We start from the raw sequence: 13,470 nt of genomic DNA, 5'->3' as shown, positions 1-13,470 counted from the left end.
GTGTTGTGAATCCTAAACAGCAATAGTTATGGTGATTTTCCAAGTGTTTTATACTGAATAGCAGTGTCAGTACTTGCTAGCCGTTTTCAAACCCAAAATTCTATCTTCTTGGCAAATATTTTGTTATAATCCCTGGATGATCCTTCTGTAAAAGAAAGATATGATGGTGTAGATTGTTTTTAGATCAATAGAAAATGAAACAGTGCTTACCAGTCGACGCGTTTTGGTCACAAAGAGACCTTTAAATGCTATATCTGTTACATAACTATTTGTTTTAACTATTCATTTAGCTATTATTGTTGTATAAATTTGATTGTTTATACATGGATCCATGTTTTTAACTTATTTGTGTACTCAATAAATTGTTTATTGTAATAGTTTGATAATATTGCATTTGATCCAGACCCAGCCTTCGTATAGTTGGCGCTTTGGTATACCTTATTAGTTGCATAACTGAAAAAAGCTGAAAAGAAAAGATCCCATAAACATCTCCATTTAATAAAGGACGAGCAGCTCAGTGCAGCGATCGCTTGAAACAAAGTAACTTTCAGCACAAAGTATTTTATACTTCATGACTGAAAGTCCCCTTTATTGGTTCCAATGGTCAATCCTAGTGTTTCACAAATGTTAGGATTGACAATCATTTTAAGATGGATACAGAAAATATAGGTCAGTACTGGTGCACATAAGGATATTTGGAGAGGAACTATTGCCAGCTTATGGGAAGGCAGTTAGCAGGGTACTCTAACTCACACCCTCTGCAGGAGGTCCATGGGGCTGGTTCCTTCGTAACCAAGCTGTCTTATACTGGTCCAATTTCTGCCCCTTGTACCGCACTGATGCCCATCCACATCCAGATTTTTTGGCAGGATTCACTAGCCGCTTGCAGTGTGTAGCCCAGGCACTCGGGGAGTTAAAAGCCTGGCCATTCTCCTGCCATCGGATCTTTCCATCTTCTAGTAGGTCACCCAAGAATTTCCTGCCCTGAAATTGAAAAGAAAGCATTAACTGAAAGAATTGGAGCAAGGTTTCAAAGGAACATGAAAATCAAATTTAAACTTTCACTTCAATTTACTTCTACTAGAAACATTGATTTGTAACAGCAGATGAGGACCATAGGCTCATGTTTCTTATACAGTATAAACTTAATTAGTTTGTAAAGGAGATAGAGAGGGCGCCACATAGTGTGATATAGTTTTATGCAAAGTGGTTTAGATCTGTAGCGGTGATGTGCTTACCAGATAATGTTGTACTGTGCTGTGACCAGTACTGTCTCGCCTGCTAGCACTTAAATCAGTGGCTAGTATACTGCCAAAACGAGTCTTTCCTGGGGCTCTTCCTTCAGGCTGTGGGCTCCAAAAAGAATCTTCAGTATTAGCTGCGAGCAAATCTTTGTTTTGTAACTTAAGATTTTGACTCAGTAATATTGTATAAAATGATGTATACAACTTCCAGAATTAAAAGAATTTTAAAAGGCTTTATTATAACGCGTTTCTCAACCTCCAAGGGTCGTTTCATCAGATATCAAAGCGGATAAAATGTGTTACATATTCTGACATTATATACACATTTGTTAACTAAAACGGAAGTTGTCACAAAGAATTTTAAACCAATGAGAATACATTGTAAAACTCCAACTGAGAGGTTAATGAAAGGCTCACAGCTGTTACAATTAAAGAGAAATTTTGTTGACATTACATATAGAAGCTGGATGTTAATACATTGCAAGATTCAACTGAAGGGCCGGTCAAAGGCTCACAGCTGTTACAATTATAGTGAATTTGGTCCGTATGAAACAGCACACAAATTGTAATTGCTAAATACTGCAAAGTGAAAAACTGCTGTGTAAATCCCCCAGCTTTGTCAGCATTGCTGAACCTAATAAAAAATATATCTATATATGGAAACAATTTATGGAAACAATTTATCTCCTGAAAATTTAAAATGTTATAAACATTGTGTATGAAATGAGTATTATTCTAAATATTTAAATTGTAATTAGTTTATTTCATAGACCGGCTCGAGTCTTTAATAAGAAATCGTGGCTATTAGAAGGCAAAAGGAAGATTGTTGTGAATGGTGTGTAGAATATATGTTTTGCTTCGTGATTAAAGCAATTTTGTATGTCAGCTCACGATTTCCTATGGACTCTTTGCTATTGTATAGTGATGTATAAGACATCGTGACCGAGTGTGTAATTGATGTCAGCTCAAGAATTAATATAAACTCTCCGCTGTTGTATGGTCTAAAACGTCAGTGTATGATTAAACTCGGTAATGACAATTTTGTAAATAAGCTCGTGTGATGTCATGGAATCACGGCTTACATATGGCAGAAAAACATATTTGCATATTGATTGGTTAGAAAAAAGTATATAAACCCAGAGGACCTTCTAAGATTATTTGTTTAATATGAGTTATCCATATAACGGAATATCAAATTTTTTTTTTTTTGAACTCTGTTGAAATGTTGAAGTCTATGATTGTTATATATGATTGTCATTAACAGTGAAATGTGCTGAAGATAATAAAACAATGTATTTAATTTTAAGTATTCACTTCTCTATGAATCTTTTCTAACTTTTGTCTTCTTGATGAATTTTGGTAGAGGTGTGTTTAAAGATTTTGTGAAAAAATTAAATTGTTTGATGCACCTTACGTAATTTTAATATATTCACTTCACTACGAATCTTTTGTAACTTTTATATTCTTAAAGAATTTAATAGATGAGTGTTAGATGGACTTATGCAGATGTTGCATTATTTAATGTGACTTGCTCATGTGAATATGATGTATATAACTATATAAATATGTGTACGCAGCAGAAAAAGTAAATCCTTAAATTATGGTGGGCTCTTAGAATTATTTAGAATATGTCATTATCAAAAGTGTCACAGAACTTAATTTTGTGGGCCAGAAATGTATCTGTGATGTTGTTATTTTTATAGATATATTTATCAGTACTGTATACGAATGATTGGTGAATCATAGTGTATGGTGGAGATGAGTTTAATGTTGTAATGCTGGAATGTGAATGTGGTGTTTATATAATTACTTTTAGGTGGATACTTGCTAAATGTATTTATCAATAGGTGTGTACTGGCCAGTGTGGGTGATGTGTGTTTGAGTCTGATGAATGTATGTATGAAGTATGGTGAAAATGTGTATGGTGTGTGTATTGTATTAGTGTGTATGTAGTATTGATATGTTGGATGGTATATCCGGTTTGGTTGGAATGTATTTAGAAAAGGAAATGTGCTGAACTAAGGGTAGGTATGTTAGTATGGTACCTGATAGCAAAAAAAGATGATGGGAAGAGGTTGACTCTGGAAAGAATATTAATATAATCATAATATAACCTGATGATTAGGTGTTAAAAAAGAATACTGATATGTGTAAAAGTAGTTGATAAGATCACAGATGGTAGAAAAGGGGGGGGGGTAGTCCTGGTGTTAATGATTGTTGGATCTATCAATTGAAAGCTGCCAAATCCAGATTGGCATTTAGTCCTTGTGGATATAGTGTCTTCAATCGGTAGATCCAAAAAGTCTCACGTTGTCTGAGTTTAGTTAATCTATTGTAATCATTGTTTTTTGGGACGAAATCAATAGGGATGTATTTGAAGATATATGGATTACCATTATGTTTTGTAAGGCAATGGTGGGGTATGCTATGTTTGATGTTCTTTTTCTTGGAATTTTTACAATTGCGATGATGTTCACCCCACCTGGTGCGCAATTTTCTAGATGTACGACCTACATACTGGAGGCCACAAATACACTCCATAAGATATACTGTATAGGAGGATTCACAATTGAAAAAAATAGGGATCTGAAAATTTTCTCCTGTTACTGTGGATTTAAAAAATTTTATACCAGATTTAATAATTTTGCATGTCCCACACCCCGATTTGCCACATTTGTACATCCCACATAAACCAAATATTCCTTTGTTCCGTGTCTGAGTCTGATTTTTACTTTTATCTTGAATATGTTTCACTTTTTTGCTCGGAGCTAGTTTGCTTCTTAAAGTTGGGGCTCTCCTATACACTATTTTGGGTTTATCTTTCACTAGGTGTTTTAAAATGGGGTCTCTTTGAATTATATGCCAGTGTTTGTATAATATATGTTCTATTTTACGGAAATCTGAGTTGTATTGAGTTATAAAGAGTGTGTCTTTTGTCATTGTGTTACAAGATTGACTATTGTCTTTTTTATGGGTAAAAATGTCATTTCTGTTAAGTTTGGATGCTCTTTCTAAAGACTTGTCGAGTAATTGCGGAGGATATTCCTTTTCCAAGAATCTGTTATATAGGATCTGGCTCTGTTCCAAGAATGTATTATGGTCTGTGCAATTGCGTCTAATCCTTCGAAATTGGCTATATGGAACGTTGTGTATCCACTTTTTGTGGTGATTGCTGTTATAATTGAGGAAACTATTACTATCAACATCTTTGAAATATGTTTTCGATTTAATTTGATTGTTATTAATGCTCAAATAAAGATCCAAATATTCAATATTGGATGGTTGAATATTAGCTGTGAATTCAATGCCCATGTCATTATGATTGAGGTGGTCAATGAAGTTGACCGCCGTAATATTGTCTCCCTCCCATAGGAAGATGAGATCGTCAATGTAACGGCCATAGAAGACCAGGCTCGTCCCCCAAGTTTGCAGAGTATATATACCTTTCTTCGAAAAGGCCCATAAAAAGGTTAGCAAAACTTGGGGCGAACCTGGTCCCCATGGCCGTGCCCTTAGTCTGTAAATAAAAATTATCCTGGTAAATAAAATAATTGTGTTGTAATATAAATGAAATACTTTCTAGAATGAAATCACATTGTTGGTTTGGTTTTCATTCTAGAAAGTATTTCATTTATATTACAACACAATTATTTTATTTACCAGGATAATTTTTATTTACAGACTAAGGGCACGGCCATGGGGACCAGGTTCGCCCCAAGTTTTGCTAACCTTTTTATGGGCCTTTTCGAAGAAAGGTATATATACTCTGCAAACTTGGGGACGAGCCTGGTCTTCTATGGCCGTTACATTGACGATCTCATCTTCCTTTGGGAGGGAGACAATATTACGGCGGTCAACTTCATTGACCACCTCAATCATAATGACATGGGCATTGAATTCACAGCTAATATTCAACCATCCAATATTGAATATTTGGATCTTTATTTGAGCATTAATAACAATCAAATTAAATCGAAAACATATTTCAAAGATGTTGATAGTAATAGTTTCCTCAATTATAACAGCAATCACCACAAAAAGTGGATACACAACGTTCCATATAGCCAATTTCGAAGGATTAGACGCAATTGCACAGACCATAATACATTCTTGGAACAGAGCCAGATCCTATATAACAGATTCTTGGAAAAGGAATATCCTCCGCAATTACTCAACAAGTCTTTAGAAAGAGCATCCAAACTTAACAGAAATTACATTTTTACCCATAAAAAAGACAATAGTCAATCTTGTAACACAACGACAAAAGACACACTCTTTATAACTCAATACAACTCAGATTTCCGTAAAATAGAACATATATTATACAAACACTGGCATATAATTCAAAGAGACCCCATTTTAAAACACCTAGTGAAAGATAAACCCAAAATAGTGTATAGGAGAGCCCCAACTTTAAGAAGCAAACTAGCTCCGAGCAAAAAAGTGAAACATATTCAAGATAAAAGTAAAAATCAGACTCAGACACGGAACAAAGGAATATTTGGTTTATGTGGGATGTACAAATGTGGCAAATCGGGGTGTGGGACATGCAAAATTATTAAATCTGGTATAAAAAATTTTAAATCCACAGTAACAGGAGAAAATTTTCAGATCCCTATTTTTTTCAATTGTGAATCCTCCTATACAGTATATCTTATGGAGTGTACTTGTGGCCTCCAGTATGTAGGTCGTACATCTAGAAAATTGCGCACCAGGTGGGGTGAACATCATCGCAATTGTAAAAATTCCAAGAAAAAGAACATCAAACATAGCATACCCCACCATTGCCTTACAAAACATAATGGTAATCCATATATCTTCAAATACATCCCTATTGATTTCGTCCCAAAAAACAATGATTACAATAGATTAACTAAACTCAGACAACATGAGACTTTTTGGATCTACCGATTGAAGACACTATATCCACAAGGACTAAATGCCAATCTGGATTTGGCAGCTTTCAATTGATAGATCCAACAATCATTAACACCAGGACTATCCCCCCCCCCCCCTTTTCTACCATCTGTGATCTTATCAACTACTTTTACACATATCAGTATTCTTTTTTAACACCTAATCATCAGGTTATATTATGATTATATTAATATTCTTTCCAGAGTCAACCTCTTCCCATCATCTTTTTTTGCTATCAGGTACCATACTAACATACCTACCCTTAGTTCAGCACATTTCCTTTTCTAAATACATTCCAACCAAACCGGATATACCATCCAACATATCAATACTACATACACACTAATACAATACACACACCATACACATTTTCACCATACTTCATACATACATTCATCAGACTCAAACACACATCACCCACACTGGCCAGTACACACCTATTGATAAATACATTTAGCAAGTATCCACCTAAAAGTAATTATATAAACACCACATTCACATTCCAGCATTACAACATTAAACTCATCTCCACCATACACTATGATTCACCAATCATTCGTATACAGTACTGATAAATATATCTATAAAAATAACAACATCACAGATACATTTCTGGCCCACAAAATTAAGTTCTGTGACACTTTTGATAATGACATATTCTAAATAATTCTAAGAGCCCACCATAATTTAAGGATTTACTTTTTCTGGTGCGTACACATATTTATATAGTTATATACATCATATTCACATGAGCAAGTCACATTAAATAATGCAACATCTGCATAAGTCCATCTAACACTCATCTATTAAATTCTTTAAGAATATAAAAGTTACAAAAGATTCGTAGTGAAGTGAATATATTAAAATTACGTAAGGTGCATCAAACAATTTAATTTTTTCACAAAATCTTTAAACACACCTCTACCAAAATTCATCAAGAAGACAAAAGTTAGAAAAGATTCATAGAGAAGTGAATACTTAAAATTAAATACATTGTTTTATTATCTTCAGCACATTTCACTGTTAATGACAATCATATATAACAATCATAGACTTCAACATTTCAACAGAGTTCAAAAAAAAAATTTGATATTCCGTTATATGGATAACTCATATTAAACAAATAATCTTAGAAGGTCCTCTGGGTTTATATACTTTTTTCTAACCAATCAATATGCAAATATGTTTTTCTGCCATATGTAAGCCGTGATTCCATGACATCACACGAGCTTATTTACAAAATTGTCATTACCGAGTTTAATCATACACTGACGTTTTAGACCATACAACAGCGGAGAGTTTATATTAATTCTTGAGCTGACATCAATTACACACTCGGTCACGATGTCTTATACATCACTATACAATAGCAAAGAGTCCATAGGAAATCGTGAGCTGACATACAAAATTGCTTTAATCACGAAGCAAAACATATATTCTACACACCATTCACAACAATCTTCCTTTTGCCTTCTAATAGCCACGATTTCTTATTAAAGACTCGAGCCGGTCTATGAAATAAACTAATTACAATTTAAATATTTAGAATAATACTCATTTCATACACAATGTTTATAACATTTTAAATTTTCAGGAGATAAATTGTTTCCATAAATTGTTTCCATATATAGATATATTTTTTATTAGGTTCAGCAATGCTGACAAAGCTGGGGGATTTACACAGCAGTTTTTCACTTTGCAGTATTTAGCAATTACAATTTGTGTGCTGTTTCATACGGACCAAATTCACTATAATTGTAACAGCTGTGAGCCTTTGACCGGCCCTTCAGTTGAATCTTGCAATGTATTAACATCCAGCTTCTATATGTAATGTCAACAAAATTTCTCTTTAATTGTAACAGCTGTGAGCCTTTCATTAACCTCTCAGTTGGAGTTTTACAATGTATTCTCATTGGTTTAAAATTCTTTGTGACAACTTCCGTTTTAGTTAACAAATGTGTATATAATGTCAGAATATGTAACACATTTTATCCGCTTTGATATCTGATGAAACGACCCTTGGAGGTTGAGAAACGCGTTATAATAAAGCCTTTTAAAATTCTTTTAATTCTGGAAGTTGTATACATCATTTTATACAATATTACTGAGTCAAAATCTTAAGTTACAAAACAAAGATTTGCTCGCAGCTAATACTGAAGATTCTTTTTGGAGCCCACAGCCTGAAGGAAGAGCCCCAGGAAAGACTCGTTTTGGCAGTATACTAGCCACTGATTTAAGTGCTAGCAGGCGAGACAGTACTGGTCACAGCACAGTACAACATTATCTGGTAAGCACATCACCGCTACAGATCTAAACCACTTTGCATAAAACTATATCACACTATGTGGCGCCCTCTCTATCTCCTTTTCTAACAGTTACATCCCCGCTCTCTGGGAACAAGAGGAGCTGCCTTCATTTAAAGCACCGACCAACAAGACCACTGGTCTCTTACAGTCATCAGCCGAGTCAGAGTCACTCGATAAAGGACATAGTAAATATTCATATGCAGTTCAATTTGTTGGATCACTATATTATTACTATACATACACAATTGTACCATTTCATTATTTCATTGCTTTTGTGAAAAAAATTCAAATATTTATATACTATCAGCCATATTTTTCCACCCTGCCCATAACAGCGCGCCTTTTGTATTCCTCAGTGGGATACCACACATTGTTAATTAGTTTGTAGGCTAACCTTATACTTATCCCAGGCATTCTTGAATTCCCCCACAGTGTTTGTCTTTACCACCTCTAATGGAAGTTTATTCCATGAACCAACTACCATTTCTGTGAAGATGTTCTTCTGCAAATTACTCATGACCCCATGCTCTGGTGTTGCTCTTTATGTAAAAAATATTAACAGCCTTAACTTTATTAGGTAATATAATTAATAGTTTCCAACATCAAATTTACTTTTTCTTTTTGTATTGTTTGCTGAAAAGCATACCTAGGTAGGCAGGAGCAGCAATGCACTACTTGGAGCTAGATGGTGACTGGTGGCTACAAACATATGCCTCGTCATTGGCTTACCAGGTATGTTCAGCTATCTTACAACAGTGCATTGTTTCAAAGATAACTTTAACCCCTGCAAAAGGGGTTAAGCACGTTAGAACACAGTTCTATGCAAGCATTAGTGCAACAATAAAATGTTCTAATAAACTACAGCATTTTCATTTTTGCACTATTCATGTCCCTTTAATGTTTTCATCAGTGTCATGGGAAGGACATTACACTCCCCACTTTGTACCAACATTACTAAGTAATCTATAACCTGGGTTATCTATGCCTTAGCATCTTTCACAGCAGCACATATATAAAACTAAACGTCTTCCTAATCATAATCACTAAAAATTAGATCAGTAATATTAAAGGGACATGTTACCCATATGCTAAATCACTTGAAAATGATGTAGCATATCTGTATAGAGCCGACTAGAAAATATCACATGGGCATCATGTTAAAAAGGAAGATTCAGTGCTCTATGAAGTTATCATTCAGCTAGCAGCCTGATTGGAAGGAAGGGCTTGATACAATTGAGCCCTTAACCCTTTGAGTGCTAATGACAGCTCTGAGCCGTCACAGAGTTTCCCACTCTGGTGCCAATGACGGCTCAGAGCCGTCACTAGCACTCTCCCACCTTGAGGAAGATCTGGGGGCTCCCACCCGCTCCTACCCTGGCGATTGTGCCTGTAGAGTGACAGGCATCGCCGGGCTTCCCATTTTGCGTGGTGACGTCATAACGAACGGGTCTGAGAAAAATTAAAAAAAAAGTTAAAAAAAATTGTTCAAAAAAATAAAAAAACATTAAAAAATCTTAGCACCCAGGTGGGAAAGTGCTTAGCACTCAAAGGTTTAAAGTACCCTTACAGTGGGATGTGGCTACTGATGAATTTTTGAGGTAAAATATTGTCGCTTTTTACCTAAAGTTATTCATGTTATATTTTCTAGTCTGCTTTTTACAGCTAGGCTGTATCACTATCAAGTGGTTCAGCTTTTAAGTATCATGTCATATACTGTTAAATATTTGCCTCTGTTTCTCACCAGATAATGTATAGACAGGACACCTTGGCCAGCCTCAATCAAACCATCTTTCAGCAGGACCCTAAGGGTGATGCCCCTTTTAGTTAAGAAGCTGCCTGGTTTTCCTATTGGTGGTACTCTGCCTGAGCTTTCTCCCTCTGGATCTTCCAACTCCTCTTCATCCTCCTCTAAAACCTCTTCCCCCCATGGGGACTGCGCCTCCATAACAGAAGCCTGTGGGGGAAAAGAGTTCAGACACATTCAGCAGTTAGTTTACTTAGGGTTTTACATAATTCATAATATTGAATTACTTTCCATGATTTACAGATATATTAGAATAGTGAAAGAGGGAATTCCCTTAGAAACCAATACTAAACTCATGCAAGTGGGCGTGACTTTCCTTCAAGAAATCAGCATGTATGAATGAGATGGAGTAAGAGGTGATTGAGAATGGACTATGAGAGTGACTGTTGTAGGGTGGTGTCAAAAAGTAGGTAAGAGTGAGTGATCTGATTTGCAAAAAATGCTGAAAAGTGAATTAGAAAAAAAATCAAAGTAGAATGGAATGTAGAGTCAACAAAAGTGAGGGAACAAAAGTTTGAAACAGAAAAAAGAGAAATAGTTATAAACTACAGAAGAGAATTATTTAAAGTGATGGTTAATCCTAGCGTTTTTGAAAAGCTAGGGTTTAACAGTGCTACAAATAAAGGGGACTTTTAGTCATGAAGTGTGAAATACTGCATGCTGAAAGTTCCTTTATTTGCTTGTAGCGTATGCCGTGCTGAGCACCTCAGGCCCCCCACTGCAGAATGCTATTTTGTTAATGAGGTAATGTTAGCCAATAGCGTGCTAGCTATACAGCATAATGCCAACTGGGGTGCACGTCTATTGGCTAAGAGGTGGAAATGTAACTTCTTTGAAAAAATAGCGTTCTGTCGTGGGAGGCACCTGTTGTGTGTTAGAGACGATATCCAGCTGTCCTCTGCTGCGTTTAGCACATTTCCGTGGACACAGCAATCACTAAAGGCATTTTATTTTTGCATTTTTTGTAAGTACATTTCATCTTGCGTATGTAGGCTGTTTAATAAATCTGCATTTGAATCCACTGTTTTTGCACTCTGTTTTTTCTGCAAGTTCATTCGTAAATCCTAGCGTTCCATCAACACTAAGATTTACCATCACTTTAATGTGTCATCATGGCCAATCTGAATAATCATTTTATGCAATGGAGAAAAAAAACTGCTTTAAATATATACAGTACTGTACAAAGGTTTTAGGCAGGTGTGAAGAATCGATGTAAAGTAAGAATACTTTAAAAAAAAAATAGAAATGTTAGTTGTTTATTTTGTTTAGTTAACAAAATTCAAAGTGAGTGAACAGAAGAAAAATCTAAATCAAATCAATATTTGGTGTGTCCACCCTTTGCTTTCAAAATTGGTACACTTGCGCAAAGTTAGGGATTTTGTAAGCATATAGTCGGGTGCATGATTCAACAATTATACCAAACAGCCCATGAAACGCGTTACATTTTAAACCATTGCTTGTCAATGTTTTAATATTTGTTTTTAATAAACTAACTTGTTCTATACAAGTTTTGGTTTACCATCTTCTATAGCAGTTACAACCGTTGCTTCTGACTTTCCATTTTCATTTGAGTGTGGCAGGATCCCCCTGCACTGACCAACCTACGCCTTGAGAGGGTTAGCTGGTACACCCCAAGTTACTAGCCCTCACCTACCAGTACATAAGTGTACTTGGGCCTAATGTGAGTACCCACTTGGCTATTATTTTTTTTCATTTGTGGTTTAGCATATTGATACACACATGAGGCGCCCCTCTTCTCCCACAGGGCAGCAAAGACATGGAACACCCTCCCGCTGCACCTAAGACAATCCACCTCCCTTACAAAGTTCAGAAAGGACCTCAAAACCTGGCTCTTCCACTAAAAGCCCATCCCCTTCTCCTATCCCTGTACCCTTAGCGCCTTGAGACCCTCACGGGTGATTAGTTTGCGCTCTATAAGTACCCAATAGATAGATATCTTTAATTATACCAAACAGATGGTAATGATTATCAATGTAATATGTTGGTTGAAACATAATTATTAAGTGAAACAGAAACAGCCAAGGAAACTGTGCAGCAGATCAAAGACACATTATCCTCATGAAGGATCCAAATGCACATATCTACTTCCCTTTGCAATTGGAAGATATCCAGCAGTGCCATCAGCTCAAACGTGGCAGAAACCAGTGGGACCCTGGTATACCTATCTACTGTTCTGAGAAGTCTGGTGAGAAGTGGTCTTCTTTGAAGACTTGCGGCCATAAATCTGACGTGGAAACAACGCCAAGTGAATTAACTGCACACTTAAACACAGGAACTGAGGTGCAGAAAAATGGAAGCAGGTGCTCTGTACTAATGAAATATTTGGATGTAGGCAGTTTGTTTCCCTAAAGGGCTGGAAAGTGCTAAAAGAATGGGTGTCTGCATGCAACAGTGAAGTATGACGGAGATTACTTGCAAGTTTGGGGCTGCATTTCTGCAAATGGAGTTGTGGATTTGGTCAGAGTTAATGTGTCGTCGCAATGCTGAGAATTACAGGCAGATATTTAGCCATCAAGCAATACCATCACAGAGGTATCTGATTAGCAAAAATGTATTCAGCAGAATGACAAAGACCCCAAACATACAGCCAAAAATAATTCATAACTATCTTCAGTGTAACGAAGAACAAGGAGTCCTGGAAGTTATGGTATGGCCTCCACAGAACCCTGATCTAAACATCATCAAATCTGCCTGGGATTACACGTAGGGACAGAAGCAACTGAGGCTGCCTAAATCCACTGACTGTGGTTAGTTCTTTAAAATGTTTGGAACAACCGGGTTCCAAAAAAAAAACTGTGCGCAAGTGTACCTAGAAGAATTGATGCTGTTTTGAAAGTAAAGGATGGTCACATCAAATATTGATTTGATTTAGTTTTTTCATCTGTTCACTCACTCACTTTGCATTTTTATTGATAAGAATAAACTATTAAAATTTCTATTTTGAAAAGCATTCTTACTTTACAGCATTCTCACACCTGCCTAAAACGTTTGCAGTTTTTGTTTTGGTTGAGTATCTTCGAGTTATTAAATGGACAAAATGAAACTTTCATTAATCAGCTAGAGAATGTATTTTTTTTTTCAATGTGTTTTTTTAGCAGATTTGCTTTGTTCAATTGGTATCCTTTGTTGAAAAGTAAACTGTAAGCTCAGGAACATGCACATGTCTTTAGCACTCTTT

General features: G+C 35.8%; 1 protein-coding gene across 1 annotated transcript in view; it reads right to left on the bottom strand.

Moving 5' to 3' along the window:
• Positions 1-13,470, bottom strand: part of MPND (MPN domain containing) — a 224,561-nt gene that overhangs the window by 194,984 nt on the left and 16,107 nt on the right. The window contains exons 2-3 of the mRNA XM_053700111.1: positions 10,209-10,421; positions 754-984 (exon numbers count right to left, since the gene is read on the bottom strand). Of these exons, the coding sequence (XP_053556086.1) occupies positions 754-984; positions 10,209-10,412 (435 nt within the window). The 5' untranslated portion in view covers positions 10,413-10,421. The remainder of the gene's footprint in view (positions 1-753; positions 985-10,208; positions 10,422-13,470) is intronic.

This window comes from Bombina bombina, chromosome 2 (genome assembly GCF_027579735.1).
Source record: "Bombina bombina isolate aBomBom1 chromosome 2, aBomBom1.pri, whole genome shotgun sequence".
Classification (NCBI taxonomy): Eukaryota; Metazoa; Chordata; class Amphibia; order Anura; family Bombinatoridae; genus Bombina; species Bombina bombina.
The sequence above is the reverse complement of the archived record's forward strand: the minus strand, read 5'-3'. Positions and strand labels throughout refer to the sequence as shown.